The 18,622-nt window shown below is 43.2% G+C and overlaps 2 protein-coding genes across 4 annotated transcripts in view; one reads left to right on the forward strand and one right to left on the reverse strand.

The window, feature by feature from the left end:
• stk10 (serine/threonine kinase 10) overlaps positions 1-11,088 on the reverse strand; it is a 29,711-nt gene extending 18,623 nt beyond the window's left edge. Inside the window, exons 1-2 of the mRNA XM_023803569.2 lie at positions 10,564-11,088; positions 3,318-3,482 (exon numbers count right to left, since the gene is read on the reverse strand). Of these exons, the coding sequence (XP_023659337.2) occupies positions 3,318-3,482; positions 10,564-10,719 (321 nt within the window). The 5' untranslated portion in view covers positions 10,720-11,088. The remainder of the gene's footprint in view (positions 1-3,317; positions 3,483-10,563) is intronic.
• A 3,732-nt stretch (positions 11,089-14,820) lies between these two features.
• Positions 14,821-18,622, forward strand: part of stk32a (serine/threonine kinase 32A) — a 39,176-nt gene continuing 35,374 nt past the window's right edge. The window contains exons 1-3 of one of the 3 annotated variants that reach the window (XM_023803462.2): positions 14,821-14,956; positions 15,277-15,471; positions 16,300-16,415. In XM_023803462.2, the coding sequence (XP_023659230.1) occupies positions 16,364-16,415 (52 nt within the window). In that variant the 5' untranslated portion in view covers positions 14,821-14,956; positions 15,277-15,471; positions 16,300-16,363. Of the gene's footprint in view, positions 14,957-15,222; positions 15,472-15,824; positions 16,152-16,299; positions 16,416-18,622 lie in introns of those variants that run through there. The other 2 variants (XM_023803461.2, XM_023803463.2) reach the window with 2 other exon arrangements.

Below are 18,622 nucleotides of genomic sequence, written 5' to 3' on the forward strand. Positions count from 1 at the left end.
CAAAACAGGAGGATATTAAGTACCTTGTTAGGAACTCAGATTCTGAGATTCTTAGAATATTCCAGATGTCACCACTCATTATTGCATGTCACTGAGGTGAGGCGGCTCAGCAGGTCGGGCCGCATGCCTGGCACAATGGCGCGACCCGGGGCCCGGTGACACTCGGTGACTCCTCTCTCTCCTCCGTCCGTCACACCTCCAGCACTGCGGGCGTTGGTTTGCTTTTAAAGACGGAGGCTTAGGAGATGAGACGTACAGTACAGCGGCCGATCGGTGACATCACTCTCGGCGTCACACGTCTGTTTATCACTCAGACTATTATTATCATAACTACCTGATGAAAACGCCAACTGTCCTGCTGTCACACTCCTGACATAGATGTTGCAAATACTAGAGTAGCAACCCCAGTCACTGGAGTTATACAATGCAAGCTATGCATTTTGTGTTTGTTCCAAACAGTGAAGGTTCTCTTATCCAATATCTGTGCCTGTGATCAGAAGGTCATCAGTTCAAATCCCATGGTTGGCGGAATGATTTCACTATAGGACCCCTAAGTAAGGCCTTTAACCAGTCGCTCCTGGGACGTACGTTGATTTGGATGAAAGTTGACAGCTGAAGGCTGGTTTAATAAGCCGCCTCTTGATATCGGGGCTTTATTCCAATCTTCCATTTTACACTAGTAGATTTTCTTTTGTGCTCTTCTTACGGCCTCGTGACTGTGGGGTTCTTATACGCATCATTTCCAGACGCTGTAGACGACGATATGCATTTCTGCCTGCTGAAGAGGCGTGTCAATCTGACCGCGGTGAAAAACAACAGGGATGAGAGCTGATCTTTAGATAGCATTGAAAGCAATAAGAGGTTTTACTTCTGGCGAGACATGGGTCACCTCTACTAGGCATCAAACAAACCCAAAAAAAAACACCAGCTGTATATCTAACAGCTTCGGTTACAATAAACAGAGTAGAGCGACAGAAAATTAACAGGCGAGAACATACGTGTGTATTTCATTACCCTGGAAGAGACGGAGTGACGACTGCTTCATCGTCAACGTTTCGGAGCTAGTTTTGCGTAGTCAACCGACTTGTAAACGCTGCTGAAAAAAATACACATCACCACGTTTAAATAAGAAGTTACCAGGCAAACATTCATGCCATAGTGCCTTCTCCGCCAAGTTCCCTACGCTCGCTTTCCATCGCCGACTGAACTATCACGTAGTCGGTTTTACGAGCCACTCGAAATGGCAAAATCCAAAAGTACGTGGTATTTCGGTGCTTCCGGTGCACACTGTTGTCAAACGAGGACAAAAATTCCCTCTCCAGGGCACGGTCGGGTGCAAGAATGTGCAATCTCTGCCAAAAGACGACTCGCAAACATGCCCGCCTCGTCGCCGTTTATTACAGAGACAGATGGCAGGCTAGCATTGTCTCACGTGGCCCACGATCCCGTCTCGTTGGCGCGCCACCTCGCCCAGAGCGTCGCTAAAGACGCTACTCGCGCATTATTTTCATACGGTTTCTTGGTGCCCGTTTAATCCACAGAGACGCCAAAACGATAAGCTTACGAAGCCCCCTGCGGTGACGCCCAAAGCAGACAGATGACCGGCGTGGCCCTATGCCACCGGACCTACGGCCAGGTTGTCACGAGGTTTCGAGGCGCCTTGGGGAAGCTGCAGTGAAGTTCAAACACGCCAGATCGCTTTACAGTGTGCAAACGAAAACCCAACGAAGGCTGGGGTCTCAAAACAAACAAAAAAAACCCTTTGGTTTGAAAGTCTAAACCGTATTTGTACAAGCCGCTTCTCGTTTATCGGGAATAAACTTCCTAATACCAGGAATTCTGTTCATCTTTCACAGAGTCGTTCATAGTTATGAAAACCATGCCTTCTTAACATATAAACAGGGTAAAAAAAAAAAAAACGGAATCAAGCACTGCACCACATGTCTTATTTAGGTTTTGCGTAAAGCAAAAAAAATGTGTTGCTTGCATACCAGGGACTTGTAAGATCTGTACATTGTGAATTTATGACTTTGCACATAAGTTCCAAAGCGCAGGTTCAGAGTGATATACAGCCTGCGGTTCATTCCGGGGGGGGGTAATCGCTCAGAGTTTTGTGGAGAAAGGCTCTTCATTCATTTTCTCCCACATCATCGTAGCAGCAATGCTAAAAGCATGAACTCACTGGTTTGCTTTGGCAATGACATAACATGGCAGTGCATAACAAGAGTAAAGTTTACACTGTTTAATACGTGTACCACTAATCCAGAGCAAAACCACATTCATTAAAACAGGCATTAACAACTGGAATAATTTTCCAATCTGAAGAGGAACAGGGACATTGTGTAATTTCACTTTTCCAGGATGTGTTGCCTTGTTTTTACCATGGTAAAAAAAAAGCATGCAAGCATAGTAAAAGGGAGACATCTTTACTGTAGGGCAAGAACACTCATACGGTGTAAGTGATCCAGACGTGCCCATCCTGAGTAAGGGCTCAGGCTCGCTGGCAATGGGCCGCAATCGTGGGCAATGCCAGTGGACATGTGGCGAGGGCCATCGCTCTTGGCATATCACTATCGGGGCGGCATTTTGCGGTTCCGTGGACAACAAACAGGGTGATTCATCATGTGGGGTCCTGTCCTGTGATGGCCGGCCGTTGGCCCAGAATGTTCTATGACTCAAGGAGAAGGGAGGCCTGCGCTTCCCCCCCCAAAAACGAAAGACACAAGGGGGCGTGAGGGGGCGGGGGTTCCCTATAATGTAGGAAGAGTAATGATTAATCTGACCACCTAGAGCACGTTTCCCAACCCAGTGCTCAGGGGCCACCAGACCGTCCACATTTTTGCTCCCTCCCAGCTCCCAGCCAATCAAGAACACAGAACACCTGGTACAGGGAGCTGGGAGGGAGCAAAAATGTGGACGGTCTGGGGGTTCCTGAGGACCAGGTTGAGGAACACTGACCCAGTATATCATTTTTCGCCAGAGTGGGTTGGTGCAAAAGAGTGTGACAAAGGGCTTTAACAAATAAACAATATTTTGAGAAATGAAACATTCAGTACTGCCTAAGCAATCCAGTTCTCAAACTTTTTTGACCAAGTACCACTTTGGATCAAACCAAGTACCACATAAGTGAAACAGGATCACGGGTAACAAATTACCACAGTCTTACATACCACTGGGGGGGGGGGGGGGGGGGCGCTCCGGGTACAACTGGTGGGGCATGTGCGACATTTTGAGAACCACTGGTACAACCAACAAATCGGAACTCGCTAACCAGGCTCTCAGCTACCGGAACAGTCCCTCCCGCGTCGCCGACTCACCCATAGCTTGTTATCGTGGTAGAAGGCGTCCAGTAGCTTGACGATGTACCGGTGATCGCAGGATGCCAGGATGTCGATTTCTACCATGTAGTCCTCCAGTTCATCCTCGTTATTGGTATCGATCACCTTGGCGGCAGCCAGCACCCCCGTCTCCTTGTTCTTGGCCTGATGAGAGAGGTCACATGGTCATTAAAGGCGGCCGATCGGCTTTGTGGGAACGGCAGGGCGGCACCGGCACGACCGGTGACTCGATCGACGCTGATCGGGCCCGCCTGTTCGGCGATGCTGCCATTTTCCGGTTCAACAGGGAGATGAGGAACATCGAGCATGTTGGCCGTGAATGAACAATTGTTCAGCTTAGCAATCTGAACAAGCTGAGCTCATACAATGGGGGAGGGGTGACATTAAGTCATGTGCTCATGCTTTTGGAAAAGTCAGATAACCTTTTGTTTAATAAAATGCTATATTAATTAATATATCATTAATAAAGTTTTTTCGGTGTGCATTCGGTTATTTGTAGGTCGTTCTTAACGATGCACTCTTAAAGACGCTCCAAAAGTTACCCATGGTTTCCACGACCGGTGCACCAGCGAATGTTTCGACATTTTTTGCAGAACAACCACAGACGTGACGTGACCTCAGTACACGACCCGCGCCCTCATTGGTGACGACGACAAACAGACTCTCTTCACACTTCCGTTTCTCGGGGGTCTAAAATGAACGATGTGAACTGCAACTGGCACATGAGAGAAGGACTGACATCAGCGTAAAAATTCACAACAACCTCCAGGTTCTGGAAGCCATCGGAGTTTAACGCATTGCTCCGAGGGGCCAGCGCCCAGTGGAAACAAGAGCTGAGAGTCTTGCGCCACAAAAGTAATCTAATTAACATCTCGCTTAGCCACATTTTAAGAGCACAACAGGAGAGGAAACGCACACCCTACCACAGCCAAGGAGGAACCCCAGCGAGGCGAAGACGAAATATTAACAAAAAAAACAGCAGCTGAAGACTTAGTTCCCGATTCCTCATTTCAGTCGCTTCATCAGGACTAGGAAAGTGAATCGCTGGTTTGAACACGACGAGACAGGAAATCCTCCACGGCCTCTCAGTCTGGAGGCTTTGGAAAAAAAATGCCCGGAACATTCTCCCAGAAAGGGTGCATGGTTTACACTTACATTTGTTTTTATTTAGCAGGCGATTCTGGCCAAAGCGACGCGCGAGTGAGAAAAAGCAAATCACATGCGCATGCGATACGAAAGCAGCTAGGTGCCCCAAATCGCTCAGGAGGCCAGAGTCTAAATAGCGGACCACAGTTTGGGTGAGATATGATCTAATATCGGGGGGGTGGGGGGTCATGGTGTCTGAGGGTTTGAAAGAAGGATGGGAAAGGGACAGAAGGAGGAACGTTGCAGGAACAGTTCGGTCTCAGACTAAACAGTCCCGTGGGAAAGCATCTGGATAAACATAGTGGTCGGCATGTGCAGGTCCGTCCTCCACCAACCCAGAGAGACAACCCAGGAAGTCCCTCCCATCACCGGCCGCCGCCGACGTTGGTCAGCTGGCTGGAGTGAGATTTTAAGCACACACCCGCACACGCATTTACATGTATGTAAGAGTTTTTATTACCTTGCAAATAGTCTGTATGGTTTGGAAACTGCTCCAACGCTTTTGATGTGGCTAATTTTAGGTTTGTCATGGAATAATATAGATTTGCCATAAGATTTCTTGTGTGAGAGGCATAGAGCGCGAGTGTCACGCGTGAGAGCTGCCCCCCCCCCCCCCCCCGCAGAAGGCATGCGGCGTGCGTGTCAATGAGCTACTCGATACTTCCTCCAACCCCCAGTAAGTGTCAGTCTCCAGCCTGCAACCCGCAGGCATATTCCTCCACTACCCCGTCTACATTCTCAGGCAATCCTGCTTCACACCTTTGACCCCATCCTGACACCATGACTAGCTTCCAACTTTGCCCCCCCACCCTGGGCCGCCCACTTTAGAAAAGTACCACCCAGACGCAAGTGCCGACCATCAAGGTTCAGAAATAACATCACCCGCCCCAAGGGACTGTGTGAAAAAACCAGACAGCTCTCCCGTAATAAGACCAGGATGGAACCTCCCGGAAATGAGACTGAGGAAGATCACTGTTCCCACATGGGGATAAAGACCGCCCACCCGGATAACGTTAAAAACCACTGAACGCCACTGGCTATACGCGGATGTCATCCAATTATGCCATCTTGATGACACACACATAAATTGCCTCTCAGAAGCATTATCAAATAACGGCTAAATGACCATTAGCGTACACTCGACCATTTTTAAGATGCAAAAAGAAAAAAAAAAAAAACAGATTTCACCAAAACACATAAAAGGCTCTGCTTTTTTTTACCCCACTGATATTTAATGATTAGAATACATTAGTTCAGTCAACTGCTTAAATATTAGAGAAGTAACCTATTTACATAAATATAGACAGGAAATATTGCTCTGGATCCACTACACATTACTGGATTAATAAACTAGCCCCAGATAAAGCAAACTTTAACATTTACTGTCATGAATAATCACCATGATATCACTCTGAGGCCAGGAAAGTTTATGTAAGGCTGATGTACCGTGAATGAGTTTATAGTGCAACTCATGCTAAACATTTATTGAAATTCTTCCATAAAAAGTGTTTGTAGGCTTGTTCCTGCCGAAGAATAACGACGGTAAGAATTTCAAGGTTTGTCAGGGCTCAGGTTTTATTACCATTAAAATCTGGAACTCGGTCAGGGGGCCAGTAAGACTCTTTGAACATGCCAAAAAAAAAAAGCTAACAACTTCTCAGAAGATGCTAATAAAAATGGCAATCATGTTATTCCTATGCTGAATTCGCGGAGTGTCTAAGGACGAGAATGAAACACCTGCAGTCCCAGAATTCCAGTTCTGGAACTTTGAATAATGGGGCAAAACAGTAAGACCCAGCAGGACTGCTGCAGTCACTAATAGGCCCATCTAAGGCAGAGGTTTATATGCAGCTGTGACAGAGCATGACCTGCAGTCCGTCCATTTCCGTTCACGGTTGGCCGCCTCGAGACGCACCTTCACCAGTCTTTCCCAGAATACCCCAGGCTCGGCTCAGATCGAACAGCAGCGGCTGTATCGCATCTGGAGGTCAGGAAAATGGCATTAAGAGTCCTGTGACTTGCAAGAAGTTTCCATTGCTGACAATATAGTCCTGCCCCTCCCCCTCCGACCCACTCACACTGAACCCACACCCATTTTCCCAAGTTCATTTCATCTTACGTAACCGAGGGCAACTTCTGAGAAAAGGCTAACCGTTAGACTTTCGCCACAAAAGAAAAGTATATTGCAATAAATAAAACATCGAAAGCATTCATTAAGACTTCAGAAGTAGACTTAGTTCAAGAGAAATGGTGCCCATTGCATTTAAGGTATTTTTGGCACGAGCACAGTGTGTTACAGGGTTGCCAGGATGCCATTTTGGGGTGGGTATTTGGGTATGCTGGGTGAGTCTGAAATCGTGTGGAATCCCTTGATTGGCAGCTGCTGGCTGGGGAGAGGAGAGACACCTGGCAATGGCCGAAGTTGAACCAAGCCTTCTTCGAATGTCTCGCTGGACGCGCTCTACAGCCAACAGTTGCATGTACGGTTGCAAAATACAAACCACGTGCATTAGAGGAACCCAGCAAGCCTCTAGACTCAGAGCTGCGGAAAATAAACTCTACATCTGACACGTGCCGGCATGTTGGGGCCTGCCACAGGCCGGCGGTGATCTGGACGGGGCGTGAAGCCTGTCGCGTCCTGTCCGCCCCCACCCAAGGCGCCTCTTATCAAAATGCCCCCGGGTGCAACTGGGGACCGTGATTAGAGGCACGACCCTGGGGGGCTGAATCTGCAAGGCAGTGTGGGAGCGCAGAGCCTGAGTCACGGCACTATACACGATTAAGGCACATGGTAGGCTTAGCTTAAGCTAGAAGTCATGATTGTCCAATAAGAGTCTAGCTAAGGCAATTAATTCCTATTGGATAATTATGACTTCTAGCTTAAGCAACGGAGAAATCCAGTTTAGCGGATCCCCACCCGAAACTAGTACGCAGTAGCTCACCGATTAGCATCTGTTCAACAATCATAACAGCAGCCCAGTATTAGACAGCGAATTTGCAGCACAAAATAATTTTAATTAACGGCATTTCTCTGTAATAAAAGTGTGCCTGTGGTTAGATGGTCGGACCCTTGCTGGCCTCTCATACGAGTTGCTTTGTCGGGCTACTTTAACTGCTTAATATCGACTGCAGCAGGACCGCGATTCTCAGAGACTCCAGAGGGACTTTAAATACTGCTGCATGATGCATACACGTCACCCCGTCTCTCAGAGGACGAATTATAAATCTCGCTGTGTCTAAACACCACAAATTCCCTTTTAGACTGTACAGAGCGGGTCTGTAACCACCAACCTCAACTCAGGGAATCCTTTATTTCATAATGCGAGTCAACCCAAGAACAGGAATAAACTTGGCTGTGAAACACCACCGAAAGGCATTCTGGGTGTGCCGACCTAGAAATGCCAATTTTACGCCACGATAAAGACCATGAGAGCAGAACATAGGGGTGAAGTTTCTCTTTACTCACTTTTAAGCAGAATCAGCAAAAGAGAAAAAAAAAAAAGTATATTACTGGTGTAGGAGAGGATTGTGCTGTTGGAAGACTCTCCAACATGGTGTGGAAAATCCTGACACAGAGCAACTGCACATCTCAGTGCAACAGTCAGCAAAGATATCCTACAGAAATTCATATTCCTTGATGGTTGAGACTCTCTCAACCAAAGCCATTGAATACTTAAAAAATCCATTAATACAACCAAAACTGTATTGCAACAGCTTGCTTTAAAGTCCAGTCGCAAAGGTACAATGGCCTGATCTTTGAACCTAAAACGGTCTTTTTAAAATGCCCCCATTCTGTAAAGAACATTGGCAAGGTTTTATTTTCGCTTTATGTTATTCTCTTAGCAGAAGTAACCTGTTCCAGAAGGGCGTTCCACGTGTGAACCGCAACCATAAACACACCACAACGTCAACGTGGTTCTTCAGACGACAAAAAAAGCCAGCCAGCCCTTTGTAAGATGTATAATGTGAAATACTGAGAAGTAAAAGCACGATGCTGTCACTGCTGCCTCAAATTTAGACAGTGTCCTCTAATAAGTAATTTCATGATGTTCTCAGGCCTTCGCACTGCGCTGAAGTGAATCACATCCTTCTCGATTCAGAGGAACCGGAATTGGGCACAGCAGACCTTAACCACACTGGCACCAAGCGTGACCAGAATACAGACCCAGGCAGAATATCTTTGCCCCACCCCCAGCATGCAAAATTACTGCTTTAACTGTACGTCCACAAAGCTAAAACAATACGCCATTAAAAAAACTGTGACACACCATGATCTGCAAGTTTAGAGAGCCCAAAACAAAAAAAAAGGTCTAATGGCATGCAGAGTATTAGGGGTGTGTTACTTTTGGGTCTGTCCATGTCATTGTGCTCCTCTGCCGGCAGATGTTTAGGGGAAAGAATCAGATCTCATCTCTGATCTCATGACACATGTCGAAATTAAAGATTCCTTTCCCTTTCCTCACCCCCGTCCCCTCCCAGTTTATGAATTCTTAGGGTGGGGTCTTCCTGATGGGTCTCGCCCACGACAAAACCCCGAGATCACTGATGACGGACTGGTCTGAAGGATCACGCCTTGCATTCCTGCTAGGATGCAATTTCAACAAATCTGTGTAAAGTCAATCCCAGCACTGAAGGAATGGTGTATATAACAGGTGTATAGTTGGATTAGATTATCCTATCCTATTATCTTATAGATTATCCTATTTATCTATAAACACGGCACCAAATATCAAAAGAAAGTCTAAATGTTTCTTTTCTTCAAAGTTCATTATTCTATTGCCATGCCGATAAGTACCAAATAAACACAAACACATTTACTGTGATGAACGCGTTTCAAGGACAAACCAGTTTTACTTAACGTAATACATCAATCAATTATTCAAAACATGTTTTTCAAGCTTGGATGACTTAGTTAACAAGGAGAGTGCGCAAGCAAGGAGGAATTAATTTCCAATATTTCAGCAAATGAAACAATGAGTAATACCATTTGCGTCTAGATACCATTACGGTATTCATCAAGAATAGCCCTCCGTATTTAACTCTTCCATATTATGGTTAGAATATGTGTGACACATTCATTAAAATAATCATTGATTAAATGTTGGTATTAGTCTACTGAATAAAGTAATAGTTCAGTACTACTGAAGTTTAGAATTTCTACACTCGGTCTAGAAAAAATCGTGTCACACGTGCCACCTAGATGACTTTTAGTTGTTATAATCGACAAGGCGATTAATAGAAAGGCGCTTAATTGCCAGCTATTGATCCCCATTTAAAACGCCTAGAACAGGTGCAAGAAGATACGGACGCCAGACGCAGGTGTTATGCCGAAAAAGGCATCCCTGCCGTAGAATGCATGCCTGTTGTCTCTAAATGACCGATTGGTCGCTTATCTGAAACGAGTTGAACTACTTTGTCGAGTAAGGCTAGCGTAGTGCTAATCAATAGCCCCCAAAAAACCGTAAAACTCTAACCCTAACCCCCAAAAAACCTCTAAAACCCTAACCCCCAAAACACCCTTAAAACCCTAGTCCTAACCCCCAAAACACCCCTAAAACCCTAACCCCTAAAAAAGACCCTTAAAAGCTCAACTCGTCGGAACACCGGCATGCATTCTAAGGCAGGGATGCGTTTTTTGGCATAACACCTTCAGTAAGTCTCGGCTGACCATGCCCTACATCCCCAAAATAACGTAACGGTACACTAACAGCGTTTAACAACGATCTTATTCATTTATGCTTTTTTTATATATACTTAAGTACGGTAGTTTGCTTCCCATTTTCGACCCCGATTAACCCCAAAATACCCGCTGTGTTAATAGATCTCCACGGGACTTGTGTTTTGACAGCAGCGGTAAGTCGCTTTCAGGTGCGCATTTAGTACAATAAACTAAAACAGGCAGCATAACCAGCGCCAAGATCTTAAGTTTATAATGGGCAATTCTGATGTGTTCATCTTAAAATTACGTCTATCTGACAAAGGCGTGAAATTACGAGATACAGCTTTGCGTGTTATATCCAGAAAGTAGTTAAATCAGCCGGTCAAGTCCCACATTCAGACATTCAAACCGCTTTCTTACCTTGTAAACTTTCCCAAAAGCTCCATCGCCGAGTTCTCCCACGATTTCCCAAATATCATTAGGATTTATGTCCCGGCGAACGTGCTCATATTGCTTTGCTTTCTTTTTATCGTTATTAGACAGTCGAAGTATTTTGCTGAATTTAGCAAAAGCCATGCCGACGCCTTGAAACTTAAAAAAAAACTTTCCACTGTGAACTTTCCAATGACTACCCAAACTCCAGCCTTTGACTGCCTTTCATTCACTACGAACAACTTGTATCAAGCTCACTTTCAATATTTAGAAATATTCTAATGGCAATAATGGTAAATTATATAAAAGTACAGCAAAATAACTTTAAATCTTTTCACTTAACACAGCTCGCGTTATTCTGCATTGTTTCACCGTACAGAGCTCTTCTTTTTCGCAAAATAAAAGCTGACCTCTGGATTGACTCCCTTTCTTAAAGCTCCTTACTGTTTCTACCTGCTACAAACTGATCTCAGCTAAAGCTCTTGGTCCGACTCAGCGCACAACAGACAAGCCCCACCCTACGGTTAACAGCCAGCCCCGTAGCCATGTTGAATTTGTAGTTTTTCCTCCATAGGTTATTATGTAGTTTCCCGAAAATAGGACTACATTTCCCGTCGTCGGTAATGGGCGCATCTGTGTAGGTGTTTTTTTTTTCTCCATTAAATTGGTCAAAGTGCTTTCAAAGGCTCTTCCACAAAATTATTACCCGCAGTTTGTGTGGTTAATCAGATGCTAGAGCGCTTTAAGTGTGAAAAGAAAAACAACTGTGTGCAAGGCAATGTATCTTTACAGTTGACATTATTGCAAGATTTTTTATGCTCTTGTTTTAAATAGGCCTACAATTTATGTTTAAAAGTTGAATGTAAATGTATGAAATAATGGCGTCGAATGGTTGCATATAAATATATTTATAACTTATCTATATAACAAATTTATTGTGGTATAAAACCACAGATTTTCAGAGAAGTGGTAAGGATCGCAATATGTCATATTATTACAAAGCGTTAATACTCCTTTATTTTATATTAGTACTGTGTAAAGTTTTTTTTCCCCACACCTGCCACCTGGTGGTGATTGTGCGTGTCTGTCACTGAATTATATTTAGTTGCTTCACTGACAGTTCAATTCACATACATTTACTTTTTCAAAACTAACATTACGACAAGATTCTTCCTGGAGCTTGAACTGGAACTTGAAACACTGCTTTTCTAACTTATTTCCTTCCGGATCATAAAGTACGTTTTATCACTCTGATTTCATTGCTGCAGTACAAACTACTTTCCGCTGACAAGAGCTCCGGATGTGGTCACACGTTTTAATGTTATCGTTTCTCTTTCATTCTTGATTAGACTATGTTTCTTCTATATAATTACGACATTTTACGGTACTTGAGGATTAACTTGTATTAAAAGTTGCGTTTGCATTCTGTAGCTAAATATGATAAAGTTAACATTATGAGTGTGCATAGATTAATATATCCATTTTCTGTACCTGCTTGTCCTATTCAGCATCAGTACAGAGCCTATCCTGGGGCCTGTTTCACAAAGCAGGATTTCTTGCTTAGCCAGATTACTTGCCAGATTTAAGGTAGTCTGGGCTAAATGTAAGTTGATGAAAATAAGGTCTATTTAGCCCAGACTACCTTAAATCTGGCAAGTTATCTGGCTAAGCAAGAAATCCTGCTTTGTGAAACAGGCCCCTGGAGGCTACAGACACAAGACAGGGAACAACCTAGGATAGGGTGCCAACCCATCGCAGGGCGTAGACACACACCACGTTCACACGTTCACACCTTCTGATAACACATTCATACAATTTGGTAACTTCAAAATTTCCCTCGGAGGAAACGGGGAGAATATCCAAACTCCATAAAAGGAGCCAAGGAGGAGACTCGGACGTCTGAGGTCCCAGAGGTGTGAGACGGCTCGTACGCTCGTAACTGAATACGTTTTCTAATAATTCTTTGGTTCACGCTAAAGGATATTAAGAGAATAACAGTGAAATAACGTGGTTCTATCAAAGACAATCGATACATACAAGCTGCATATTAATACACATAATCCTGACACAAACTGTTTCCATTTCATTATTTATATAGTGGCACGTTATCCCAGAAAATTATTGTAGATGTTATTGTGTTGTAGATATGCAGCAAAGGGAGGTATTGCCTTAAGTCACTGTGCTGTCTTGGTGGTCCAACGCCTTCGTTATCCACAGTAATGACCTGATCCTACAGGACAAGAAATTAGTTTCGCGAGGTTTGTGAAAAAGACAATACATACAGACACAACTAATTTCACGCTACCTGTAGTTTAAATAGAAACAACCCACAAATTAGCCACGTTTGGAAAAATGATGCCAGCCACCAAATGAGCATAATCCAGGACACACACGCCTTTCACAACAGAAAATGTACATTTGCAAGTCACTCCCAAATGTGGCTGTATCCCTCTAACACTGCGAGCATAAGTCCAGTTATTGCATGGAGTATGCACTGATTTGTTCTCCTAAATAAAACGGAGGTTACTGATCACACCCCTTACCTCCTGAAACTTGTGGGCCGAGCTGTAGCATCTGCGCACTCCGGTTGTGGGCGCAATATTTTCATGTGGCCTGTAGGGGGTGCAATTGCACCCTGGTAAAGTCGTCTGTGACTAAAGTCCCGCTAGGGTTGGATTCAGACTGTCATCCCCTCACATATTTAATACTATTTCAGACTTTAACTCAGTTACCTCTAGTCAGCAATACTGAAAACTCATAACTGATGAGAGGAAGGAAGAAATATTCAGGCATTTCATACAATCTGCGCCCAGAGACACCATTTTTCAAAAGAATGTACTTTAAAAATGCTAGCGACGTTTGGCCACGAATGTCTTTAGCTTCGTCCTCCGCAAAGAATGTTCCCAATTTTCCACGAATCTGAGACATAAACACTTAAGTCTGAGAAAGTAATTTCTTCCGCTATAAATACGAAATTGGAACCAGAATAAGCACTTGGAAGATAGATTGATGGAGGATGCAAGTCTGATAATGTAATACCTTTATATTATGTTGATTATTTAATTGTGCGATATGTATAATGTTAATTTTCCTCCTGTTTGGGTAAATATTCCTGATAATATTAGCATTGTTCGTCCACTAGGTGGCAGAAGTTCCATTCCGTGCTATTCATATGAACTTTTTAAGTTTTATGTTGACGTGAAAAAGTGAAAATTACGATTCTTTCAGGGAATGGATTATTTTCAAATAAATGATTCCTAAGCGGTGCCTTTTATTTTTTTATAAAATTTGCATTTTATTGTAATTGCGCTTAATTATACATGACTAGGCCTATATAATCACGAATGCTGCATATTTATTGTATGTTGTTAGGCCTATATATTTCATGATTTTCTTTATTTACTTATTGTACTCTATATTGAACTTAATGACATTAATTGCCCATGCTTACTCCTTCAGATATGCATAGGTCACTATACCAGTGTGTGGCGAAAGAGAGAGTTTCTCGGTCATCATCCTGATCTTGCTCGTGTTCGAAATGAACGATGATTTACTCATTGAACAAACTGACCGAAATGCATGAATCAGCGCAGTAAACGAGGTCATTCCTTTCACTTAAAAAAATCATTCAATGACGGCTTACAACTTGGTAGAAATATATACAAAGCTAAAAGTAGAAATCGCGTTAAATGCAAAAAGCGTTATTAAAAGTAGGTTTTAATACCTTCACGCTCCGCCTGTACTACACGTAAGTTGCCTTCCTTTATTAAAGGTGAGATCCGTTTCAGTGGAACTTTTTGAGTGTATAGAATAAAATCGTTTTTGGATGGTTCGAGGGCAGCGTGCACAGTAAGCAAAAACCGTGCCACGGTCACACAACCTTGACCTGTGCAATTAAGAGCTGCCGGGCAGTTTGCAATAGATGAATGCACTTTATGGAGATTACATAGCAATGTTCCTCGTCTTCTTTATTTGATATACAAGCCTTGGGGACTGCGCAGTGTTGGGTGAGTCGCAGGCTGACTTTAATGAGCTTTATGTTCTTTTGAACCACGCCTATTAGTTTCGTCATCGGGAAAAAAACTGACATTTATTTAAGACGTTTTATTTGTCACATGCATAGTTATACACGTACATCATGCATTAAAACGTAACCCTGAATCACTCCTGAGATTTTGCATTGGTTTATGTAAAACCAGTTAAGTAAAAACAAAAAATATACTATCTTAAATCTAACAAATATATAAATAAGCAATATGTACACACATAATATGCACTACCAATTAATGATATGTATGTGTATATATATATATATGGGTGGAAACTTTTAAAAATCGAAGCATATCCAGTGCCATCCTCATAATATCGCGTTATTGCTCTGGTACGTTGCATCGACTGTTTTTCTGTCGATTAACTGTCGTTCTTTAAAATCTCACCTATGTTTTGCTTTTTTTGTGTGAAAAAAATACGGGCTTCTGCTTAATGTTCTTTAAATGCCAAATATACTGTAGGTGCTGAGGTTATTGTAAGTTCCCCCATCGATGATTGGCGACACACTACAGCACAGCGTGACATAGTCCGATAAATATTCTGTGGCAGCCTGTGTGCTGATCACGTTTATCAGTGTTTCAGTCGGTTGTTGTTATTGTGATATTGCTGGATCCCAGTTACCCGGTGCCAGAGCTCACGTCTCTCTTGCAGTTCGCCCAAGTTACAGAGAAAGCGGAGCCACATCCCAAGGGACTCGTCAGCGTATCTCCCACCAGGCACGCGAGTTCAGCTGCTCCTCGCGCCAAAGGGGGGGGTCTGGATGATGCTCGGGAGAACGAGTCGCTTCTCGGGTTGTATTTATTTGGATATATGTGTTTACTGTGACAAACCAGTGCGCCAGTACAGGTACGTATAATACACGTATGTTCTGTATTGTTATATAAAGGGATATTGTCCTTCAGCATTCATTCATCAGTGCGGTTTTAATCTGTTCTATCCATTGAAATTTGGGGAGTTCCTCTGATTAAATAACGAAAGGTGCATGAGAGATGTTTATGACCTCCGCAAGGTTATATGGAAATAGCTTTTAAAATCGGTCAGCCGGTAACTTTGCATAAAGTTTTGTGTGCATTGCATGCATGGTGTAGGTATGGAGGGGGGATGCTTTTATCCCCGTAGTTATGATTGCGCCTCTTGCGTGTCTCGCGCTCTAGTGTAGCGCGTGCGGAGGCGCGTCCCTCTCGCCGCAATATCAAATTCATCTCGGGAAGGACGCAACTTAACCAGCGCAAATAATGTTCATGGAACTTCGGCAGCGAGGCGAGCGGTTGTAAAAAAAAAATAAAAAATCATTGACTTGGATATTCGTGTCCTGCATATTTATGGAGCTTCGTGCAAGCGGATGAAGTTCCAGTTTTTGTGGCGGTATCGTTAATTTAGTGCCATACAGTATATTGGGGGTTAGTTGCGGTAGGGCGTTTGTTTTGGGAGGGCAAAATGCAAATAAGAACATTAAGGTTTGCGCTAACCCCTATCCTATTTCACATCTCATTGCTCTGTCGGAGCCTCCACGCCTTGATGGGCAGGTGAGGAAGTTTTCGTATGGAAGCTGCGGGCGATAGGAGACACAACACGTGTTATTTGACCAGCATTTTGAATATAAACCGTAATGTAGCTGGGGTAACATGTTTATCCTGATTTTCCGTGTCTTGAAAGTCGCATTCATCTGTGCAGGTAGGATTGCAGGTCTGCGGCTCCGTATCGTAGCAGATGAGCTGGGGGATCGGCACAGAGCAGCATGGGTCTCGGACAGTCCAGCAAGTCCGCAGCCGTCAGTGACAGCGATGAGGGTGAGTCTCATCCTAGTATGCAGCTGTTTTACCAGCTTTTACGTGTTTTCTCGTAAATACGCCGATTAAATATTTTGCTAAGACTTTACTTGAGGGGGCACAAATAATGTACGTTTATGCTATTACTAATGTATTAATTAACCACAATCTAAATCTTAGTTATATATTGATATTATGTTTATTCATCATTAATGAATTTTCACTATTCTTTTATCTCAAGCAAGTACTATATTTACTATATCTTTTAATTGCGTAAACCTTTGTGAACTGCTAAGGAACTACTGAAGGAACACGAATAACACATGTAAAATACTGATCTCATGTTTGTTAATCGTTAATGAATTGTGACGCATCTTTTATCCCAAGCAGTTGATAGATTGGTTACTATAACTGTTAATTCTGTAAATCTTAGTGGACCATTGAAGTAACTACTGAAGGAACAAGTCATGAATAACGCAAGTGAAGTACTCATCTCGTCTTTGTTCGTATTAATGAAATATCGATGCATCGTTTATCTAAAGTGTGACTATAGTTGTTTATGATTTGTGCTTTAGTAGTAATTGAGTTACTAGTAAGTATTTATGCCCCCTCAAGTAAAGCTTTAGCAGTATTTTGAATACTAAAAAAAACTGGTATACCTTACTTGGTACTGTATTTATAATCTTCACTTTTAATATATGAGGCACACTTCAGAAGAAACATGTTCATTCTGGAAGGCAGAATACCCTTGGAGTTACAAAAAACTTTTCAAGAATCTTCAGAAGTTTTTAGAAGATGCAAAGTTCTGCTGTAACTTGACAGGGCAAAATCCATCTCAGCGACTTTCAAGTCTTGCGCATCATGTCATTAAGGCACTGAAACACCCAAGGCGTTTTCTCCCTTTGTGGGATTTTGTAGCTAAAAATTCTTTTTAGAGATATTGTATTTTGTTTAATTCTTTGATAAATGATGTGTCTGTTCACATTTTTCTTCTGGCTACTTCGAAATCGGAGATGAACGGCCACTGAAGCTCATTTATCCGAAGCTGGTTTAAAATAGGGGTTTCAAAATAGGGACGTAATTAATTTGCAACACTGTTTTGTTGCCGTTCTTATCAATGGACCTCAGACACGAAATTCATTAGTGACCTGTACTTAAGACCGTGAGCATGATCCCTTGGTAAAAAAAGAAAAACTTGTATGTACTGTGACATTGCAGTTCCCTCTCTGCCATTACAGTACAGCTTCACAGTGATGACCTACATCTTCAGGAAGGTTACTGCAGTGAGTTCATTAGTGGTCTGATTGAATAAAGTTGGAGGGACCATTTATGGGGATGTTTAATATACAGGTTATTGCATCGCTGTTACAGTACCGACCGTTTGCCGTGCAATGAACTAGCATCCTGTTCAGGGCGTACCCCAGTCCTCCGTGGAACCCTGACCAGGATTAGTGGCTGAAAGATGAACGGATTGATGGAGTATGTTCTGTTTTGATGGAAAGATTGAGTTGATATATAGTCAACGTTGTACGATGATGTCATGAGGTATAATGAATGTAGTAACGATATTTCTTAGCAAAATGCAAATTTCCTGGTTAATTTTTTCATCCACAGTATTAATACATCAGCTGAGGATTTTCATGATTGTATGATGTCAGATTCAGATTCAAATAGTCCCAGAGCAGTATATAATCAGAAGTCTAATCTTCTCTAGTTTATGTGAGTCTGTCTGCTCATCATGGTTTATTAACAGCTAGATAGCAGAACCAATGGACTGCGTGTCTGTTACCACAGCAACAAGATAAATTCCTCTCTAATAGCTGTCGTGACTAAGTTACCATCAAGAAGCAACGCAGGCGACATTTTCCGTTGTTCCCTCTTGGGTGAAAACGTAGCTTTTTTGTTTTTTATTTATGTTTAGTTATGAATTCCTCTGAAGGGTGGAAAATCCATTATGTTCTCATGTAGCCAGGAGAGCAGGTTCAGTTCACAAATGAGGAAGCAAGCAAACGGGGCTTAATAAAGTGCATCATGATGTGTCAGGTCAGATCCGTCCCCTTCGAGAGGAAGCGAGGTGTCAGCTGACACTGGGGACAGCGTGGTCATGTGACCTCACCCCTAGAGACAAGCCCGTAACGCGATGAGTCAGTCCACGTTTGGTGTTCGTGGCACATACTAAGGCACAAGACGAGATGATGCGAGCGTCCACTTTCTGGTCTGAACTCCTC

This window comes from Paramormyrops kingsleyae, chromosome 24 (assembly GCF_048594095.1).
Source record: "Paramormyrops kingsleyae isolate MSU_618 chromosome 24, PKINGS_0.4, whole genome shotgun sequence".
In the NCBI taxonomy this organism is placed as follows: Eukaryota; Metazoa; Chordata; class Actinopteri; order Osteoglossiformes; family Mormyridae; genus Paramormyrops; species Paramormyrops kingsleyae.